General features: G+C 35.0%; 2 protein-coding genes and 1 pseudogene across 5 annotated transcripts; 1 reads left to right on the top strand and 2 right to left on the bottom strand.

The window, feature by feature from the left end:
* Positions 1-1,589: 1,589 nt before the first annotated feature.
* On the bottom strand, positions 1,590-6,699 carry LOC142556600 (metal tolerance protein 2). 4 transcript variants are annotated; one of them, XM_075668065.1, is made up of 12 exons: positions 6,219-6,699; positions 6,002-6,071; positions 4,758-4,855; positions 4,523-4,677; positions 4,233-4,348; positions 3,672-3,768; positions 3,128-3,212; positions 2,744-2,806; positions 2,509-2,614; positions 2,295-2,440; positions 1,967-2,058; positions 1,590-1,883 (listed from the first exon to the last, which is right to left on the bottom strand). In XM_075668065.1, the coding sequence occupies exons 1-12, from the start codon at positions 6,594-6,596 to the stop codon at positions 1,766-1,768; spliced, it is 1,524 nt and encodes a 507-aa protein (XP_075524180.1). In that variant the 5' UTR covers positions 6,597-6,699; the 3' UTR covers positions 1,590-1,765. The 4 variants fall into 4 exon arrangements, with proteins under 4 accessions (XP_075524180.1, XP_075524182.1, XP_075524181.1 ...); XM_075668067.1 differs by having other exon boundaries at positions 5,988-6,071; positions 6,219-6,396; XM_075668066.1 differs by having other exon boundaries at positions 4,758-6,071; positions 6,219-6,396.
* Positions 6,700-10,798: 4,099 nt separating this feature from the next.
* Positions 10,799-12,896, top strand: LOC142556419 (uncharacterized). Its single transcript, XM_075667879.1, has 4 exons — positions 10,799-11,135; positions 11,322-11,783; positions 11,856-12,092; positions 12,190-12,896. Exons 1-4 carry the CDS (start codon positions 10,799-10,801, stop codon positions 12,894-12,896), a joined length of 1,743 nt encoding a protein of 580 aa, XP_075523994.1.
* LOC142504695 (small nucleolar RNA R71) lies at positions 10,856-10,953 on the bottom strand (annotated as a pseudogene).
* Positions 12,897-16,154: the final 3,258 nt, after the last annotated feature.

Genomic DNA, 16,154 nt, shown 5'->3' with positions numbered 1-16,154 from the left:
TTCATCAAATCATGCCGAGATTATTGCACTACATGAAGCAAGCCGTGAATGTGTGTGGTTAAAATCAATGACCCAACATATCCAAATCTCATGCGGATTATCATTCGACGAGAAGCCTGTGATACTAAATGAAGATAATGCTTGCATGTGTTGCTCAGATGAAAGAAGGATACATAAAAAGCGACAGAACTAAACATATTCCTCCTAAGTTCTTCGCATTCATCAAGGAGCTTGAGAAGAATAAATATATTGATGTTCGTCACATTCAATCAAGTGAAAACTCATCAGATCTCTTCACAAAGGCACTTCCTACGACGATATTCAGAAAGCACATATATAATATTGGGATGCGCAATCTACGAAATTTGTGAAGAATTGTTCGTGTAAACATGAGGGTGAGTTTACGTGATTGCACTCTTTTTTCCTTACTATGGTTTTTATCCCAATGGGTTTTTCCTAGTAAGGTTTTTAACGAGGAAGTATAAAAACACGTAATGAAGACAATCATTATAATCATCATCACAAGGGGGAGTGTTGAAAATTAATATTTAAAATATGTGTATTGAATATTTGAATGTTGAAAATTAAGTGTTGAATATTGAAAATTAGTGTGTGATGATTTATGTAATGATGAATTTATTTTTTGGATTATTTGTAAAGAAATTCTATAAATAGGCTCACCATTTGTGAAGAAATTCACAATTGAGTAGAGAGAAAAACATTATAAAGTGTTGTTTGGTAAATTTTGAGAGTTTTTACCATAAATTTTTACTTTTTCATAACAATATTTACTATTCAAGCTTTATAAATGCAATGAATTTTTCTCAAGATAAGGGTACACAAATGATCCCGTGAAGATATTTAAACAATTAGAAAAATTAAATATATTATTTTTATGTGGTAATACCAATATGACATTAGTAATTTAATTGTGCTAATTATACTTATGAGTTAATATGAAATATTAATATAAATATAATAAGAGTGGGTAAAAAGATGATTTATTGTCAAAAATATTATTATTATAAATTACAAATAAATGACAACATTTAATCAATATTTTTTTAAATCAGTCCATCAGTACTTTTTATGTGATGATAGATTATAATAATGTGTAGTTTATATGTTATCAAGTATAAGTGTCTAATAAATTAAAGATAACTAGGAAAGTAAAAACATCTGATTAAAATTGTTGTCAATTTACATGAAAGAGAATAATAATCAAATAACATTGTAAATAAAAAAATTTCAGATAATTGATTGTAAACAAAGATTGTAATAATTGAATATTGTAATAAAATATATGTATTATTGAGAAAATATGACAAATAATAAAAGAAAACAATATGATAAAAAAATATATGAGAAAATTTTAGAAGTCCAAATCTTTTTTTAAAATTAAAAAAATATAATTTTTTCTTAATTAGTTACATATGCTAATTAACACGAATTGTCAAAATTTACAATAATGTACATGCGTTGCACGTGAGAAACATTTGTTGAAGTAATTAGAATTTGAAATAAAATTAATTAACTCAACAAAAGATAATGATAATAGTATATATATATATATATATATATATATATATATATAAATGCAAGTAAAATTTCTATTATTTTATTAATAACAATAGATATCGATTGTATATTTAGTCATCTCTAAATAGATACATTTTTTCAGCCATGTAGTCCAGCAGGATGTCTTTCAGGTTTTGATACAAGAAAGCATGGGCATCTCCTGGGAAAAAGGTGGTTGTCCAATGATTCACTGTTGCAACTCGGGCATCGGCTGGCCGAGCCGCAGCTGAATGGAGACGAGCATAATATTCGGCATAGCCTCCAGAATCTTTTTCTCTGCTTCTTTCGAAACTTTTACTGCCTCCCTGAATCGGGACCAAAGTAAATTCTTCGGTGTCAGAAACTTCATAAAAGAAAAATATTAAACCATTTGGTGGTGATGTCTGACCTGATCAACATCTCGGGTGGCATGGAAACCTCGATTTCAAGAAATATCTGTCCTTGCAGCATGTGCCGAGTAATGCGCTCGACTACCATTTTCTGAAATCCATTCGAATATTTTCACATGAATGGATGAACAATCATTTGCTTTAGCTTAAAAGAATCTAAAACAGTTATGGCACAGCGCCATGGATGAATCAAAAAAGACTTCTTCTTCACTGTTCCACCCCCTATTTTCTCCAGAAGAAAATGAATCTAAACACTCCTTCGTAACCGTTGATATACAAACCCATCTACCAATTGGTGAGGAAGTAAGCGATTTGAAAGGGGCATACCTCTGAGAAATTGGAGGACAATATATTGGAAACATTATCCTCAACATCTGTTTGCTCCAATGTGACGGTGCCACTCTGGTGCTCCGAGTTTTTGAAGTTTCTTTGATTGTTAATTATGTCAGGCGATATGCGTGAAGTTGATGGCTCTACAAGGAAATCAGGAAGAGACACTACATTTCATGTCCCAAGAAGGAAAAAAAATCATACTTCATACCTATATGTATGAAGACTTCAGATACTTCAGGATGGGATTGCTGAATTTGGCGACGTACATTTTCTCCAACATCATGTGCAGCACTAACACTAGAAAAAGGATCTACCTACATTAAGGAAATATCGGTTATACAACTTTTAGAATGCTTAAGAAACATGAAACAACTTCGACAAATGAGAATTCTGCTTCTATTTTATGTGTAGCATGATCGAAAAAAATAGGAGACTTGACCAACCTCAATATCCACATCAAGATATAAGGACGAACCAGCTCGTCTTCCTCTGAGGTGGTTGTATCCCTACAATTTCATAATATATTTATAGAGAGAGCTTTAACATCCAATAACAATTTGGTGTAGCCAAGGATAGTTCTGGATATGCAAAATTCTAGAGCATCAAGTTTGCCATGCGTAACAAAAAATAAAAATTGAAATCGATATAATAAAAAGTGTATTATGAATGTCCCTAAAACTTTAGAATGGATAATGTCCAATTATGGATCGGTCGTGATAAAATAGAAAATGGGAGGGTATAGAGTACAAGTGTTAGCTAAATCAAGAAACTCAGATTATGAACTCAAAAGAAAGAAAACTGAATGCTACAGCATAAAATTGACTTGCCTTGACTCCCTCGGCTGCCAGAATTGTCTCTTTAAAAAGTTCCAGATGCTGTGATGGAACAGCAGCATCCACCAATTCCAAGACACTAATTTAGACATGCAACAATATGGAAAACCACCATGTTAAAATTCTACCTCCAGTCCCTCATCACGTTAACAAAAATCAAGGGAACTTTTTCTTTGATTTCATAGAATTCGAAAACCTATGCCTTTTCTAACAAAGTAATTCATTTGAGATAGGGCATGGACCTAGGAACTAAAGAAGGGAAACAAACTGGGGTGGCAACTCCAAAGATCAGGTGGAAGCGAAACTTGAATTTTTTGAACAATTACAAAACATTTTTTTAAAAAAATTAACTAATGGGATACAAACATCTCTCACACCCCACAAAATCCACTTTTGTGTTCACAGAAAGAGACTTCAAAACTCTCTAAGAGTTGAGCATAATTAGGATGTTCGGTTTCAATGAAAGGATTCACCATCACATATACAAAGAGAAAACTGTAGCTTCTAAAAAAAAAGAAAATATAAAACAATAATACACCTCTGGTAACCACTTTCAATTCCAGCTTTTAAAATCATCCCAGAGACAAGAAGTCCAGCAAGAGGATCCAGAAACCTAACCCCAAGAATAGATCCACCTGATATTGCAAATAACAACAAATATAGTCAGTGAGTGAAAAGCCCTATTAAACGATAGCATCGGTAAGTAGTAGACATTTTAAAAAAATAAGTAAAAATTTGATTTGGGAATCCTGAAATGCAAAGAAAATGGAATGCGCATGAGCAAATGCAGCCAAGGGCTGATTAAAAAATGCGAAAGGGAGCTGAGGATAGTTATTTTGACTTTTCTAGTAAGATTGACAGGAAGAGTGTCTTATCCTTAATGTGTATTTTAAATTAATGAATGACTTCCATTACTTGTAAAGAAATAAACATGAATTGTCAAATTTTTTGCATTTTGGACCCTATCAGATCCACCTCTGACTGAATCCAAGGTTTTAGGAAATACAGAATTTATATCTCAAACAAATGGAACCTCTTCATATGCATAATAATGTTAAGCATCAATCAATAATTGAATTCTATTTATCTATATATTTACCAACCCCAACGAGAGCCACTATTGATGAAACAGCATCAGCACGATGATGCCAAGCATTTGCTTTCATAAGGCCACTGCCTGTTCTCTCACCTGCCATCTTTGTTATCCAGTATAGCCTGGTTTAATCAAAGTACAAAAAAGTCAACATAAAGATCCGAGGTTAGGAGATATCTCAAAAGGTTGTGTTTCAGAATTTTGGGAAATTCAACCACAAAACTAAAGAAAATAAATCTTTGTAAAACTTTAGGCACCAAATGATGTTTTTATCTTAATGATAACGGTATGTTTACCCTTCCTTAACAGCTATAGATATCAGAGTCATGTTCAATGCAAGAATCGGGTGGTCCATGTCGATTCCATGGTGGTGCCCAGGGTGATGATTATCATGCAGGTGATCATGAGCCAAGGACTGATTAACAATCTCAGGAGCAGCCGAAAAGATTTCCTAAACATGAAACAAAATTATATCTCAGGAAAGAAGCATATAATTATGCAAACTATAATGAAAATAGCGCAAAATTATACCAACAAGACATCAAAAGCATGCCATGCAATGCCTCCAGCAGTTGCCAAAAGCACGCCAGAAATCGCTAGGGCTCCTAAAGTCTCAAATTTACCGTGTCCTGAAAGAAGCAAGACCATCATGAACTGAGAGAGAAGGCAATTTGAATTCTATCAAAACTTTACACCTCATGACCTCAAAAATTTCTAATAGTGATAATATATCCAACAAAGAATAGCCCACATCAATTGTCCTAGAAATACTGTATTAGCAACTCATTACTAAAACAAAAATGATAAATATAAAACTAAAAGAAAGTGTGAGAGCACGATTAAGATGATCTTCAAGTACTACTCTAGACTAAGAATAATAATCTCTCTTGCAAATGTTTAGGAGAAGCCAAGAAATCACAAATATCTACCAGGTATTAGATCTTTGCTCATATGTGCTATAGTCAGTGACCTATATTTAGTTTGCATACATATGCATGCTCTATAAACGTTTGAAGCAAGCAATAACATTGGATTTGGTTTCCCCTCTTTCTCTTCCTTGACTCTCCCTTTCCCATTTGTCGTCTCCTTTCCTAATTCTTCTTCGACTTGTCAAGTTGAAAATTCACTCAAAGTAGTGTCACGTGACACAAATTCGTGTCAAGTCAATGATGGTCATTCACCAAGAGATAAACTCTAAAACGATGTTCTAAATGCCATCAAGGATTTTAAACTTCAATTCAAAATATATCCTGCCTCGAGTAACCAAAAATTTCTATGAAAATGAAATCTGTTGATGGAAGTATTGAGGAATTCAGACTAAGTTTCGTAGCCATCCATGTTGCTCGGGATTTCATTAGTTAGTGGACTGCATTTTGTTGGTGTTCATAAATACAAGTCCATCATAAACACTGGAAGCAGACAATGATATTAGATGTGATTCGGTATCTTTTCTTCCCCCAAAAGACTCCCCTTTTCCCCTCCTTCATCATCTTTCCTAATTATTCTTCAACTTCTGGAGTTGAACACTCACTCGAAGCAATGGCTCACGTGATACAGATTCAGAATATATCATTTTGGCAATGGCTAGCTGGCATTTTGGCTGTGCACAAACTAATCCTATCGGATACCCCAAAACGTAACTTAAGATATCAGTGATTCTAGTAGACAATTCCACATCTTGAATCGACACCTTCATACCAAAAAATATAATGGCAAGTAAAGTTAGAACATGTGAGGTGAACACAAGTAGAGTGAGGATACAGATCAAAAGTGACCGTATGGGTGTTCTTTGTCCTTTGGTACTCTCGCAGCCTTAAACGATAACAATGCCACCCCACTCAATACCTACACCATCAAAGACTTGCTCAATTCAATCAAGAAACCAAAAGCAAAAACTTAAAGAGGGAAATCTTCAAGAAGATAAAAAAGGAGATATAAAAATTTCCAACAGCAAGTTAATCAAACAAAAAAGGACAAGAAAATAGATCGTACCACATCAGAAACCGAATGGGCCGCATCAGCAATAATCGCAGTACTACCAGAAAGGTACCCGGTTAAAGATTTTCCAGCAGCCAAGCCAATATCCGCCGCAAGACCAAGCCGGAAAACCCTCTCACCCTGTTCACCAGAACAGCTATTCCGCCCCTCATGCTGGTGATGCGTGTGACCCACGTGCCACCGCTTATTAATCTTGAAACTTGGGTTTTCTGCGTAAGGAATCGAATGACCAAACAACTCAGAATTCACGGAAGCTTGAGCTGCAGCACATTTCTTGAAAATGTTGGAATTGTAGGACTGTGACGATGATGAGATCCTTGATATGCAAGATTTGTGAAATGGGCTGAGCTTGATCAACAACCTAAACCCCATTTTTCTTGAGGCTTCTTCTTCCTTCCTTCCACAACCTCAATCAAAATTAAGAACTTCCAGATTCCTGCGTCAATCAAAAGCTCGAAAAATTAGCTATTTAATTCATATATTTTGATTTGATAAATAATTTTCTAAATTTTATTAGATATTTAACCTTTTTTTTAACGGTTTTTTGTGAGACAGTTCACGAATTTTTGTGGTATGTATTCAATTCAGAGTTTTGATGAAATGATTTTTTAAATGATAGACTTTTATGAATTTGACAGATTTTTATTGACTTTTATGGAATCTCGCATATTTATAATCAGATTTATGTGGATTTATGTAGACTTTTTTGTAAAATTTTTATAGACTTTTGTGGACTTCTTTTTATAAAATTTTATAAATTTTCTACTTAATTATAACATATTATTTTTTAAGCAATAATTAATTGACATATATAACCTATTCAGTTTGAAATTATTTTCAATATTTATATTAATAAATAAATTTACTTATTTATAATTTAAATCATTTAATCTTTATATGTTTATATATGTGTGTTAGTATGCATGTTTATAAATTTTTTAAAATACATCAATTGATTAACATGTAACTTGTTTTTAAATTGATAATATACATATGAAAAGAATATTATTTAGTATTATGTGAATATAATTTTGTATAAAAATATAATAGCTTACATATTAATTTAAAATGCTAAAATGAATTTAAAAAATCATAGTTGTTATGATACTATTCAATTATTAAGAATTAAGCAAAAAAAATTTGAATCATCTTTTATTATTATTGAATTTTACATTAATTTGTATAAATCATAAATTAAAAATCACAAAATCAATTATAGAATTCAAAATTTCCTGTGATATTAAAATAATAAATTATTAAATGAATAATAAGCCAAAAAATGAAAATTTTGAAAAAGAAAGATGGAAATATATATAGAGATACACTTCGAAAATTTGAGAGAGTGATAGAAATAGATGAGAGGAGAGAAGATAAGAAGAGAGGTGATGTGAAGCGACAAAGAGAAAAATAAATAGCTTGTGTATGAGTTAGAAATTTTAAAAATCCATCCAAATCTTTGGGTTGAACCAAATACAATTTTTTACAATTTATAGTTGTACCTTAGGCTTTAATGTTTGCATGTTAATGAATTCCATGAAGTTATTAAAAGTCTATGGAAAATTTGAATACCTATAGACTTTTATAGAGTTTTTAAAAGTCAATCTTGAATATCACTTGACTTTTTAAAACTCTATGAAAATCTCTTTTGAATACCACTAGACTTCTATAGAGTATGTAAAAGTATTAATTGAATACATCTAGACTTTTAAAATCTACAAAAGTAATTAAAAGTCAATAAATCTCCTATATTGAATACACCCCCCTTTATGTGTGAGACAGATAACTTTATCGATATTCACAATAAAAATTAATACTCTTATCATAAAAAGTAATATTTTTTCATAGATGACCCAAAAATCGTCTCACACAAGTTTTTATCTTTTTTTTTAAACATATATCCGAGTTCATAGTATTTTTACAATTTATTCAATATTTAAGTACTATCTCATGCCTCAAATTAAAAATATATTTCAGATAAGATTTTCATGCAATAGTTGTTTTCAAAACATATTTATTTTTTTAGTATAGATTTTTCAATAGTCCGAGATTAATTCAATATAGCGATACAAATCAATCGTAGTAAAATAAAAATCATTTAGCTTTTTCATAAACAACTAGGTATGGACACCTCAATTCTTGAGGTGTCTTACCCAGGTTAGTAGTCCAACGTACGAGCATTTATATTTGTCTCTAGACCAACTAACACATTTGTGTAGGTCTTATTTAATAATTTAATTTTAAAAGACATAAGTATTTTGATTATAATAACTTTTTATTTTCTTTTATATCCGTAGTCATACGATTAATATTTCAAGTTGGTATTGTGCTTAACAAAGTAAAAACATGAAAAAACAAAGAATTTATACAATTGAAAATAGTTAGAAAAAAGATTGAGTTTGTATTAAAATAAGAGAATTTTAATAAAAATTATCAAATTGGACCTAAAATATTTGTTCATCGTAAAATATAATCATAGATCTACTCCATAAATAGGTTATTATGAATTCGAAAATAGAGCATCCATATTTAAATCAGGGTAGTGATTCTAAATGTGACACATGATATAGGTGGATTTTACTTATTTTTCATGTCATGTTTTGTCCCATTGTGTTGCATTTATCGTTTAGATTGCATGCATTTTGTGTTATTTTGGCATAATTTATGTTTTATTGTTGTTCATGTGTCTCATGTGTGAAAATACATGAGATTTGTGAATAAACTGAAGAAAATGCATCATGTGCGAGAGACCTCCGCCCGGGCGCACATTTATGTCCGCCCGGGCGCCTGCAAGGTGTGAAAAAAAAAAAGATTTTGGCGAAAATCATCCTCCCGGGCGGAAATTTATGTCCGCCCGGGCGCGCCGGGAAGAAAAATAATACTGGATTTGCGAAAGTCATCCGCCCGTGCGGAAACTTATGTCCGCCCGGGCGCGTTTTTAATTTTGGAAAGATTCTTGGACGATTTTTTCTCTTAATTCCGAATGTGGAGGATATGGACGGGGGGATAAAACGAAATTCGGAGGATATTCAGTGGCCAAGGAGCCTAAGGAGGAGAGAAAAGCTTGGAGAAAGCGTTTGGATTGAAGATTCGAAGATTTCCGGGCATCGTTCTTCGTGTTTTTCGTCAAATGTAGTATTTCTAATTTAGTTTTTATTATTTAAACATTGTTGTGTTATTTTTACTATGAATTCGAGTAGCTAAACTAAAATATTTGTTGGGATTTAAGGGGAGCATACTCCGAAACTGATTTAGTTAATTTGTATTTCAATTGTTGATTTATTCTTGATTATGCTATTGTTTTCATTATACTTATTAAAGAATAGCTAACTTTAATAATAATCTTATATTGCGAGTGAGTTCGAGAGAATAGCTTGTGATAGAAACGAGTAGCATAGTCCGTGGATCTACAATTTACATAGACATATGAAATTAGATACACGCCGATAGTCATAGTTCAGCATGGCGAAATCTAGGGGATTTCATAGACCGATTTGCGATTCACTCTTGATAAATAATTAAAGACATTGAATTACTTCATTGAGTAGAAGTAGTTTGGCATTGATCGAGAGGGCGTGTTCAATTGAATAGGAAATCATGTCGGAGGCATACAATCAATATCAAACGAATTAATAAATTAACAAGGGGTAGGTGAACTGAAATTCCCAACAAATCCATTTTTCATTGAATTTTAATCAATCATTCTAGATAGTATATCTTATTATTTAATTCCTGGATCTTTTTATTTGCATGTTTATTTGAGCATAGTAGTAATAAACAACCCTTCAAATTTCGTCGTTAAAGGTTTGATAACTGAAAATAATAATTTTAAAATACACTCTTCAGTGAACGATACTCGTACTCACGTACATTATACTATTACTTGACATCGTGCACTTACGATTAATTTTCGAGCATACAAGACCATATTTTTATTGAGGATTCTACAGTGCAAGTTTTGCTCGATCAAGTTTTTGGCGCCGTTGTCGGGGACTGTTAATTCACAATTTTATTTTTAGTTATTTTCTTTAGCATTGTTTTATTTTTCTTAAGCTAACACTCCATATTCTGTTACAGATATCTTTTCCAGTGTATGCCAAAGTCACTTGACGTGGAGCTTGAGCAGTTTGATCCTGAAATTGAAAGAACTTTCCGCAGGAAAAGACAGCAGAAGAGGCTGAAGGAACTGATGAAGATGCACGAGCACGAGCATGAAGAGGAACACCATGAAGATAGACATGTTGAGATGCCACGCCGCATACCGATGCTATAGTATGTCCAGCCTTCTTTGGACAGTGCACGCCCCAGCATTGTGAGGCCCATTGTGCGGGCAAACCATTTCGAAATCAAACCAGCCATAATCCAGATGATGCAGAATACAGTCCAGTTTGGAGGATCTATAGTAGATGACCCAAACACGCAGCATCGCAGATTTTCTTGAAATTTGTGAAACTTTTAAATTTAATGGAGTTTCTGATGATGCTGTAAGTTTGCGTTTATTTCCTCTCTCTTTACGTGACAAAGTTAAAGCGTGGTTAAATTTTTTGCCTGTAGGTTCGATCACCACATGGGAGGACATGGCGAAAGCGTTTCTCATTAAATACTTTCCTCCATCTAAGACCATGAAGCTGCGGGCAAACATAACCACATTTGCTCAATTCGAGCAGAAGTCTTTATATGAAGCATTGGAGCATTTCAAAGATCTATTACGAAGATGCCCTCATCATGAACTGCCACTTGGTTTAGTCGTTCAAACCTTTTACTATGGCTTGCTTACTCCTAATCGTACTATGATAGATGATGCTAATTGTGGAAACCTCTTGAGAAAAACTGCTGAGGAAGGATACGAGTTATTGGGGGAGATGGCCACTAGCAGCTATCATCCTCAATCTGAAAGGAACAACCAGCGAAGAAGTGCATGAGTTCACTAGGTAACTGACCTTTCCGCTGTTACTGCACAACTTGATGTCTTGAACAGGAAACTGGAAGGCTTGAATATGGTTGGCACGGCTATGCGTCTTCAAGAGATATTTTGTGAAAAATGCGAAGGATAACACTATATTAAGGACTGTCAAGACAATGGTCCTTTTTATGTGCAAGAAGGGGCACCAGTGAATCAAGTGGGAGTCCAAAATCGTCCAAAGAATGATCCATATTCGAACACATACAATCATGGATGGAGACAACATCCCAACTTTTCATGGGGTGGCCAAAACAGTCAGAATCAACCACAGGGAGGACAATCATATGGGAAACAACCAATGTACAGATCTGACCCTCCTAGAGAAGAAAAGTCTAATTTGGAGCAGATGATGTCTAAGTTCATCTCATCTATCGAAACTAGACTCCAAAATCAAGATACATCGATAAAGGGGCTAGAGAATCATATTGGACAGTTAGCAAAGATGATAGCAAATAGAGAGCCAGACACCTTGCCAAGTAACACAAAAACCAATCCAAAAGAGCAGGTGAAGGCCATCGAGTTAAAGAGTGGGAACGTTTTAGAGTCCAAGGAAAAGGAAAGAAATCAAGTACTGGATGAACAGACTGAATCATCAAAAGGTAAGTCTTCTAACTCAACACCAGCACCCACTGCACAATCTAAAATCGTTATCCTTCCACCTTTTCCTGCAGCATTAAAAAAGGCGAAATTAGATGCGCAATTCGGTAAGTTTTTAGAAGTTTTCAAGAAATTGCACATCAATATTCTCTTTGCTGAAGCCTTGATGCAAATGCCAAGATACGTTAAATTTCTGAAGGATATCTTAGCAAACAAGAGAAAATTGAAGGATCACATGACGGTTAATCTTATTGAAAATTGCTCTGCTTTGGTGCAAAACAAGATCCCACCGAAACTTAAGGATCTAGGGAGTTTTTCTATTATTTGCATGATTGATGATGTTGTTTTTCATAAAGCTTTGTGTGATCTTGGTGCGAGTATTAATCTTATGCCTTTGTCTGTGTTTAGGAAACTTTGGATTAGGAGAACTTAAGCCAACGAGGTTGTCTTTACAGCTAGCAGATATATCTGTCAAGTATCCACGGGGAGTTATTGAGGATGTGCTAGTGAAAGTGGACAGATTCATTTTTCCTGCAGATTTCGTGGTGCTCGACATGGAGGAGGATATAGAGATGCCTTTGATTTTGGGGAGACCATTCCTTGCAACTGGCAAGGCTCTAATTGATGTGCAGGAGGGAAAGTTGAGATTGAGAGTGGGAGAAGAGGAGATTACTTTTGACGTTTTTAATGCCCTTAAGCACACACTGGATTCTGATAGTTGTTATAGACTTGATGCTTTTGATTATCTTGTGTTCAACTATGTGCAGGATGCTCTTAGGGACCCTTTGGAAGCCACTCTCACAACTGAATCACGAGAAGACGAATTGAATGTAGAGAAAGCCGAGATAGTGGCATACCTCAATGCCAACCAGCAATGGAAGAGGCCAATAAGGATGAGATTAGAGGACTTGGGGGATCGAAGAGACTTGATCCCTCAGAAGTCAAGCCTAGAGGAGCCACCAACTCTGGAGCTCAAGCCATTACCTCCACATCTGAAATACGTCTATCTAGGTGAGAATAATAAACTTCCTGTGATTATTTCTTCTTCTTTGATAGATGTGATGGAGGACAAACTGTTGAAAGTCTTGAAAGCGCACAAGAGCGCATTTTCATGAAAAGTGGCGGATATCAAAAGGATCAATCCATCAGTCTGTATGCACAAAATATTAATGGAAGAAAAGTACTCACCCCTCGTGGAACCTCAAAGACGACTCAATCCAAAGATGCAAGAGGTAGTGAAGGACAAAACTATTAAGCTTCTCGATGCATGTATTATCTATTCTATTTCAGATAGTGCATGGGTAAGTCCTGTTCAATCTGTGCCTAATAAAGGTGGGATTACGGTGATCACTAATGAAAAGAATGAACTTCTTCCCACGGGGACTGTTACGAGGTGGAGAGTATGTATTGACTATAGGAAATTGAATGATGCTACCTGTAAAGACCACTTCCCCTTCCTTTATTGATCAGATGTTAGAGAGAATAGCGGGGCATGAGTTTTACTGTTTTCTAGATGGATATTCGGGGTATAATCAAATCATTATTGCATCTGAGGACCAAGATAAAACCACTTTCACTTGTTCTTATGGAACTTTTGCTTTTCGCCGTATGCCTTTTGGTCTTTGTAATGCCCCTACTACATTTCAGCGCTGCATGACTGTTATATTCCATGATATGATTGAAACCTTTCTTGAAATAATTATGGTTACTTTTCTATATTTGGTGCAACGTTTGATGACTGTTTACAGAATCTGAAGGTAGTGTTGATGAGATGTGAGGAGACAAATTTGGTACTGAATTGGGAAAAGTGCCATTTTATGGTACAAGAAGGCATAGTGTTGGGGCACAAGATATCACCGCATGGAATAGAGGTGGATAAGGCAAAAGTTGAAGTTATCAAGAACTTATCACCTCCGACATCCATAAAGGGAGTTAGAAGTTTTCTAGGCCACGCCGGTTTTTATCGGCGTTTTATCAAAGATTTTTCTAAAATTGCAAAACCTCTATCTTTCTTACTTATGAAAGATGCGTCTTTTGATTTTAATTCTGACTGTTTACATGCATACGAGGATTTGAAGGAGCGCTTGGTGACGGCTCCTATCTTGGTGGCACCAGATTGGGATTTACCCTTCGAGGTCATGTGCGATGCCATGATGCGTCTGTCCCTGAGCCACAGTGGTATTGACCCGGCCCTTATGCCACCGCCTATGCCAGCCTTCCCACCGTCGTTTCAGTTCCACTATGCCGATACACCAGAGCCGGAAGCTGGCGTCATTCCCCCGGAGGAGTACGAGGAGGATGATAATTGAGAGGGGAGTGACTTTTGTCCCTTCTTTTATTTCTTGCATTTTGTTTAGATCATTTTATTTATTTCTGTTTCTGTTGCATGCTTGGGTTATCTTGCATCCATTTTGTTTTCCACTACCTGTCTCTTTTTCTATCGTCTGTTGCATTGGGGACACTGCTCGATTTTAGTATTGGGGGTGGATGGGTGCTGTCTTGTGTGTTCAATTTTTTTTCTTTGTTGGTTTTATTTGATGGCATTTAGTTTTAAGTCGTTTTGCATTGGTGTGTGTGTCAGCCGACAGTGTTCGAAGTAGCACTTGTTAGCCAAGGATGATTAAGAGGTGATGAGATATGCCCTGTCTGTCGTGTACTCGCACTTCTTTAGCACATACTGGGGTGAAGACATGAAGTTTTATTTAAAACATTGAGTTCTATTTGCATGAATGTTAGAACTAGAAGCATGCATGATAAGATGGTGAAAATTTAAAACCAAAGTGGGGAACGAAGAGGTTTGAAGGTGTGAATTGAGCTTGAATACATTCTCTTGAATTGAGGTATTTATCAGCAGCGTTAAAAAAGAGAACAATGGAGTTGTAAGGTGTGGGGGAGCCGAATAAAGGAATGAAATCCTATTCTGGCTAAAGTTGGAGATGTAAGGTGTTGAGGAGTCGAATAAAGGAAAGAAATCCTATTCCTGGCTAAAATTGTAAAACACATGGATTTGAATATGAAATGAAAGGTTCTAACACAGTCCTTTTATTACTGTATTCCAATTCAGTCAAAAAAAAAAAACCAAAAAAGAAAAGAAAAAGAGAAGCTGCTGTCGATTACTGAGTGCAGAGGAATAGAGGAGAGTAAGAATTACACTAATAGACTGATTTAAATCTCTGACAATGGTTGAGAATGGATCCCTCTGTCATTTATGATGCTAGAACTAACGACACACACATACACGTTCAGGTTTTATTTGAAACAACGTCTAGACCAAAGGAAGTGCGAAGAGTTGTGTTTTTGTATCGATCAAACAAGGGAATATGTTGAGTTTCTCTAAGGCTACTTGATGTCTATGAAGTCACTGTCGAGCTACTTTGTGTCATGTTACATTTTGTCTTGTCACCTGTTTTGCTCGAGGACGAGCAAAAGGCTAGTATTGGGGGGTTGATATATGTGGATTTTACTTGTTTTTCATGTCATGTTTTGTCCCATTGTGTTGCATTTATCGTTTAGATTGCATGCATTTTGTGTTGTTTTGGCATAATTTATGTTTTATTGTTGCTCATGTGTCTCGTGTGAGAAAATGCAGGAGATTTGTGAATAAACTGAAGAAAATGCATCATGTGCGAGAGACCTCCACCCGGGCGCACATTTATGTCTGCCCGTACGCCTACAAGGTGTGAAAAAAAAAGAGATTTTTGCGAAAGTCATCCGCTCGGGCGAAAACTTATGTCTGCCCGGACGCACCGAGAAAGAAAAATATTACTGGATTTGCGAAAGTCATCCGCCCGTGCGGAAACTTATGTCCGCCCGGGCGCGTTTTTAATTTTGGAAAAGATTCTTGGACGATTTTTTCTCTTAATTCTGAATGTGGAGGATATGGAAGGGGGGATAAAACGAAATTCGGAGGATATTCAGTGGCCAAGGAGCCTAAGGAGGAGAGAAAAGCTTGGAGAAAGCGTTTGGATTGAAGATTCAAAGATTTCCGGGCATCGTTCTTCGTGTTTTTCGTCAAATGTAGTATTTCTAATTTAGTTTTTATTGTTTAAACATTGTTGTGTTATTTTTACTATGAATTCGAGTAGCTAAACTAAAATATTTGTTGGGATTTAAGGGGAGCATACTCCGAAACTGATTTAGTTAATTTGTATTTCAATTGTTGATTTATTCTTGATTATGCTATTGTTTTCATTATAATTATTAAAGAATAGCTAACTTTAATAATAATCTTATATTGCGAGTGAGTTCGAGAGAATAGCTTGTGATAGAAACGAGTAGCATAGTCCGTGGATCTACAATTTACATAGACATATGAAATTGGATACACGTCGATAGTCATAGTTCAGCATGGCGAAAACTAGGGGATTTCATAG

Source organism: Primulina tabacum, chromosome 9, assembly GCF_025594145.1.
Source record: "Primulina tabacum isolate GXHZ01 chromosome 9, ASM2559414v2, whole genome shotgun sequence".
Lineage (NCBI taxonomy): Eukaryota > Viridiplantae > Streptophyta > Magnoliopsida > Lamiales > Gesneriaceae > Primulina > Primulina tabacum.
The sequence above is the reverse complement of the archived record's forward strand: the minus strand, read 5'-3'. Positions and strand labels throughout refer to the sequence as shown.

Excerpts from the sequence above, each read along its gene's own strand:
- LOC142556600 (XM_075668065.1), bottom strand. The coding sequence starts at position 6,596 with ATGGGGTTTAGGTTGTTGATCAAGCTCAGCCCATTTCACAAATCTTGC. Across the intron at positions 2,807-3,127 it reads TGGCAGCCGAGGGAGTCAAG|GGATACAACCACCTCAGAGG; the intron begins GCAAGTCAATTT and ends ATGAAATTGTAG. Across the intron at positions 1,884-1,966 it reads CCACCCGAGATGTTGATCAG|GGAGGCAGTAAAAGTTTCGA; the intron begins GTCAGACATCAC and ends GTCCCGATTCAG.
- LOC142556419 (XM_075667879.1), top strand. The coding sequence starts at position 10,799 with ATGGCGAAAGCGTTTCTCATTAAATACTTTCCTCCATCTAAGACCATG. Across the intron at positions 11,784-11,855 it reads ACAGACTGAATCATCAAAAG|CATTAAAAAAGGCGAAATTA; the intron begins GTAAGTCTTCTA and ends CTTTTCCTGCAG. Across the intron at positions 12,093-12,189 it reads GAAACTTAAGGATCTAGGGA|GAAACTTTGGATTAGGAGAA; the intron begins GTTTTTCTATTA and ends GTCTGTGTTTAG.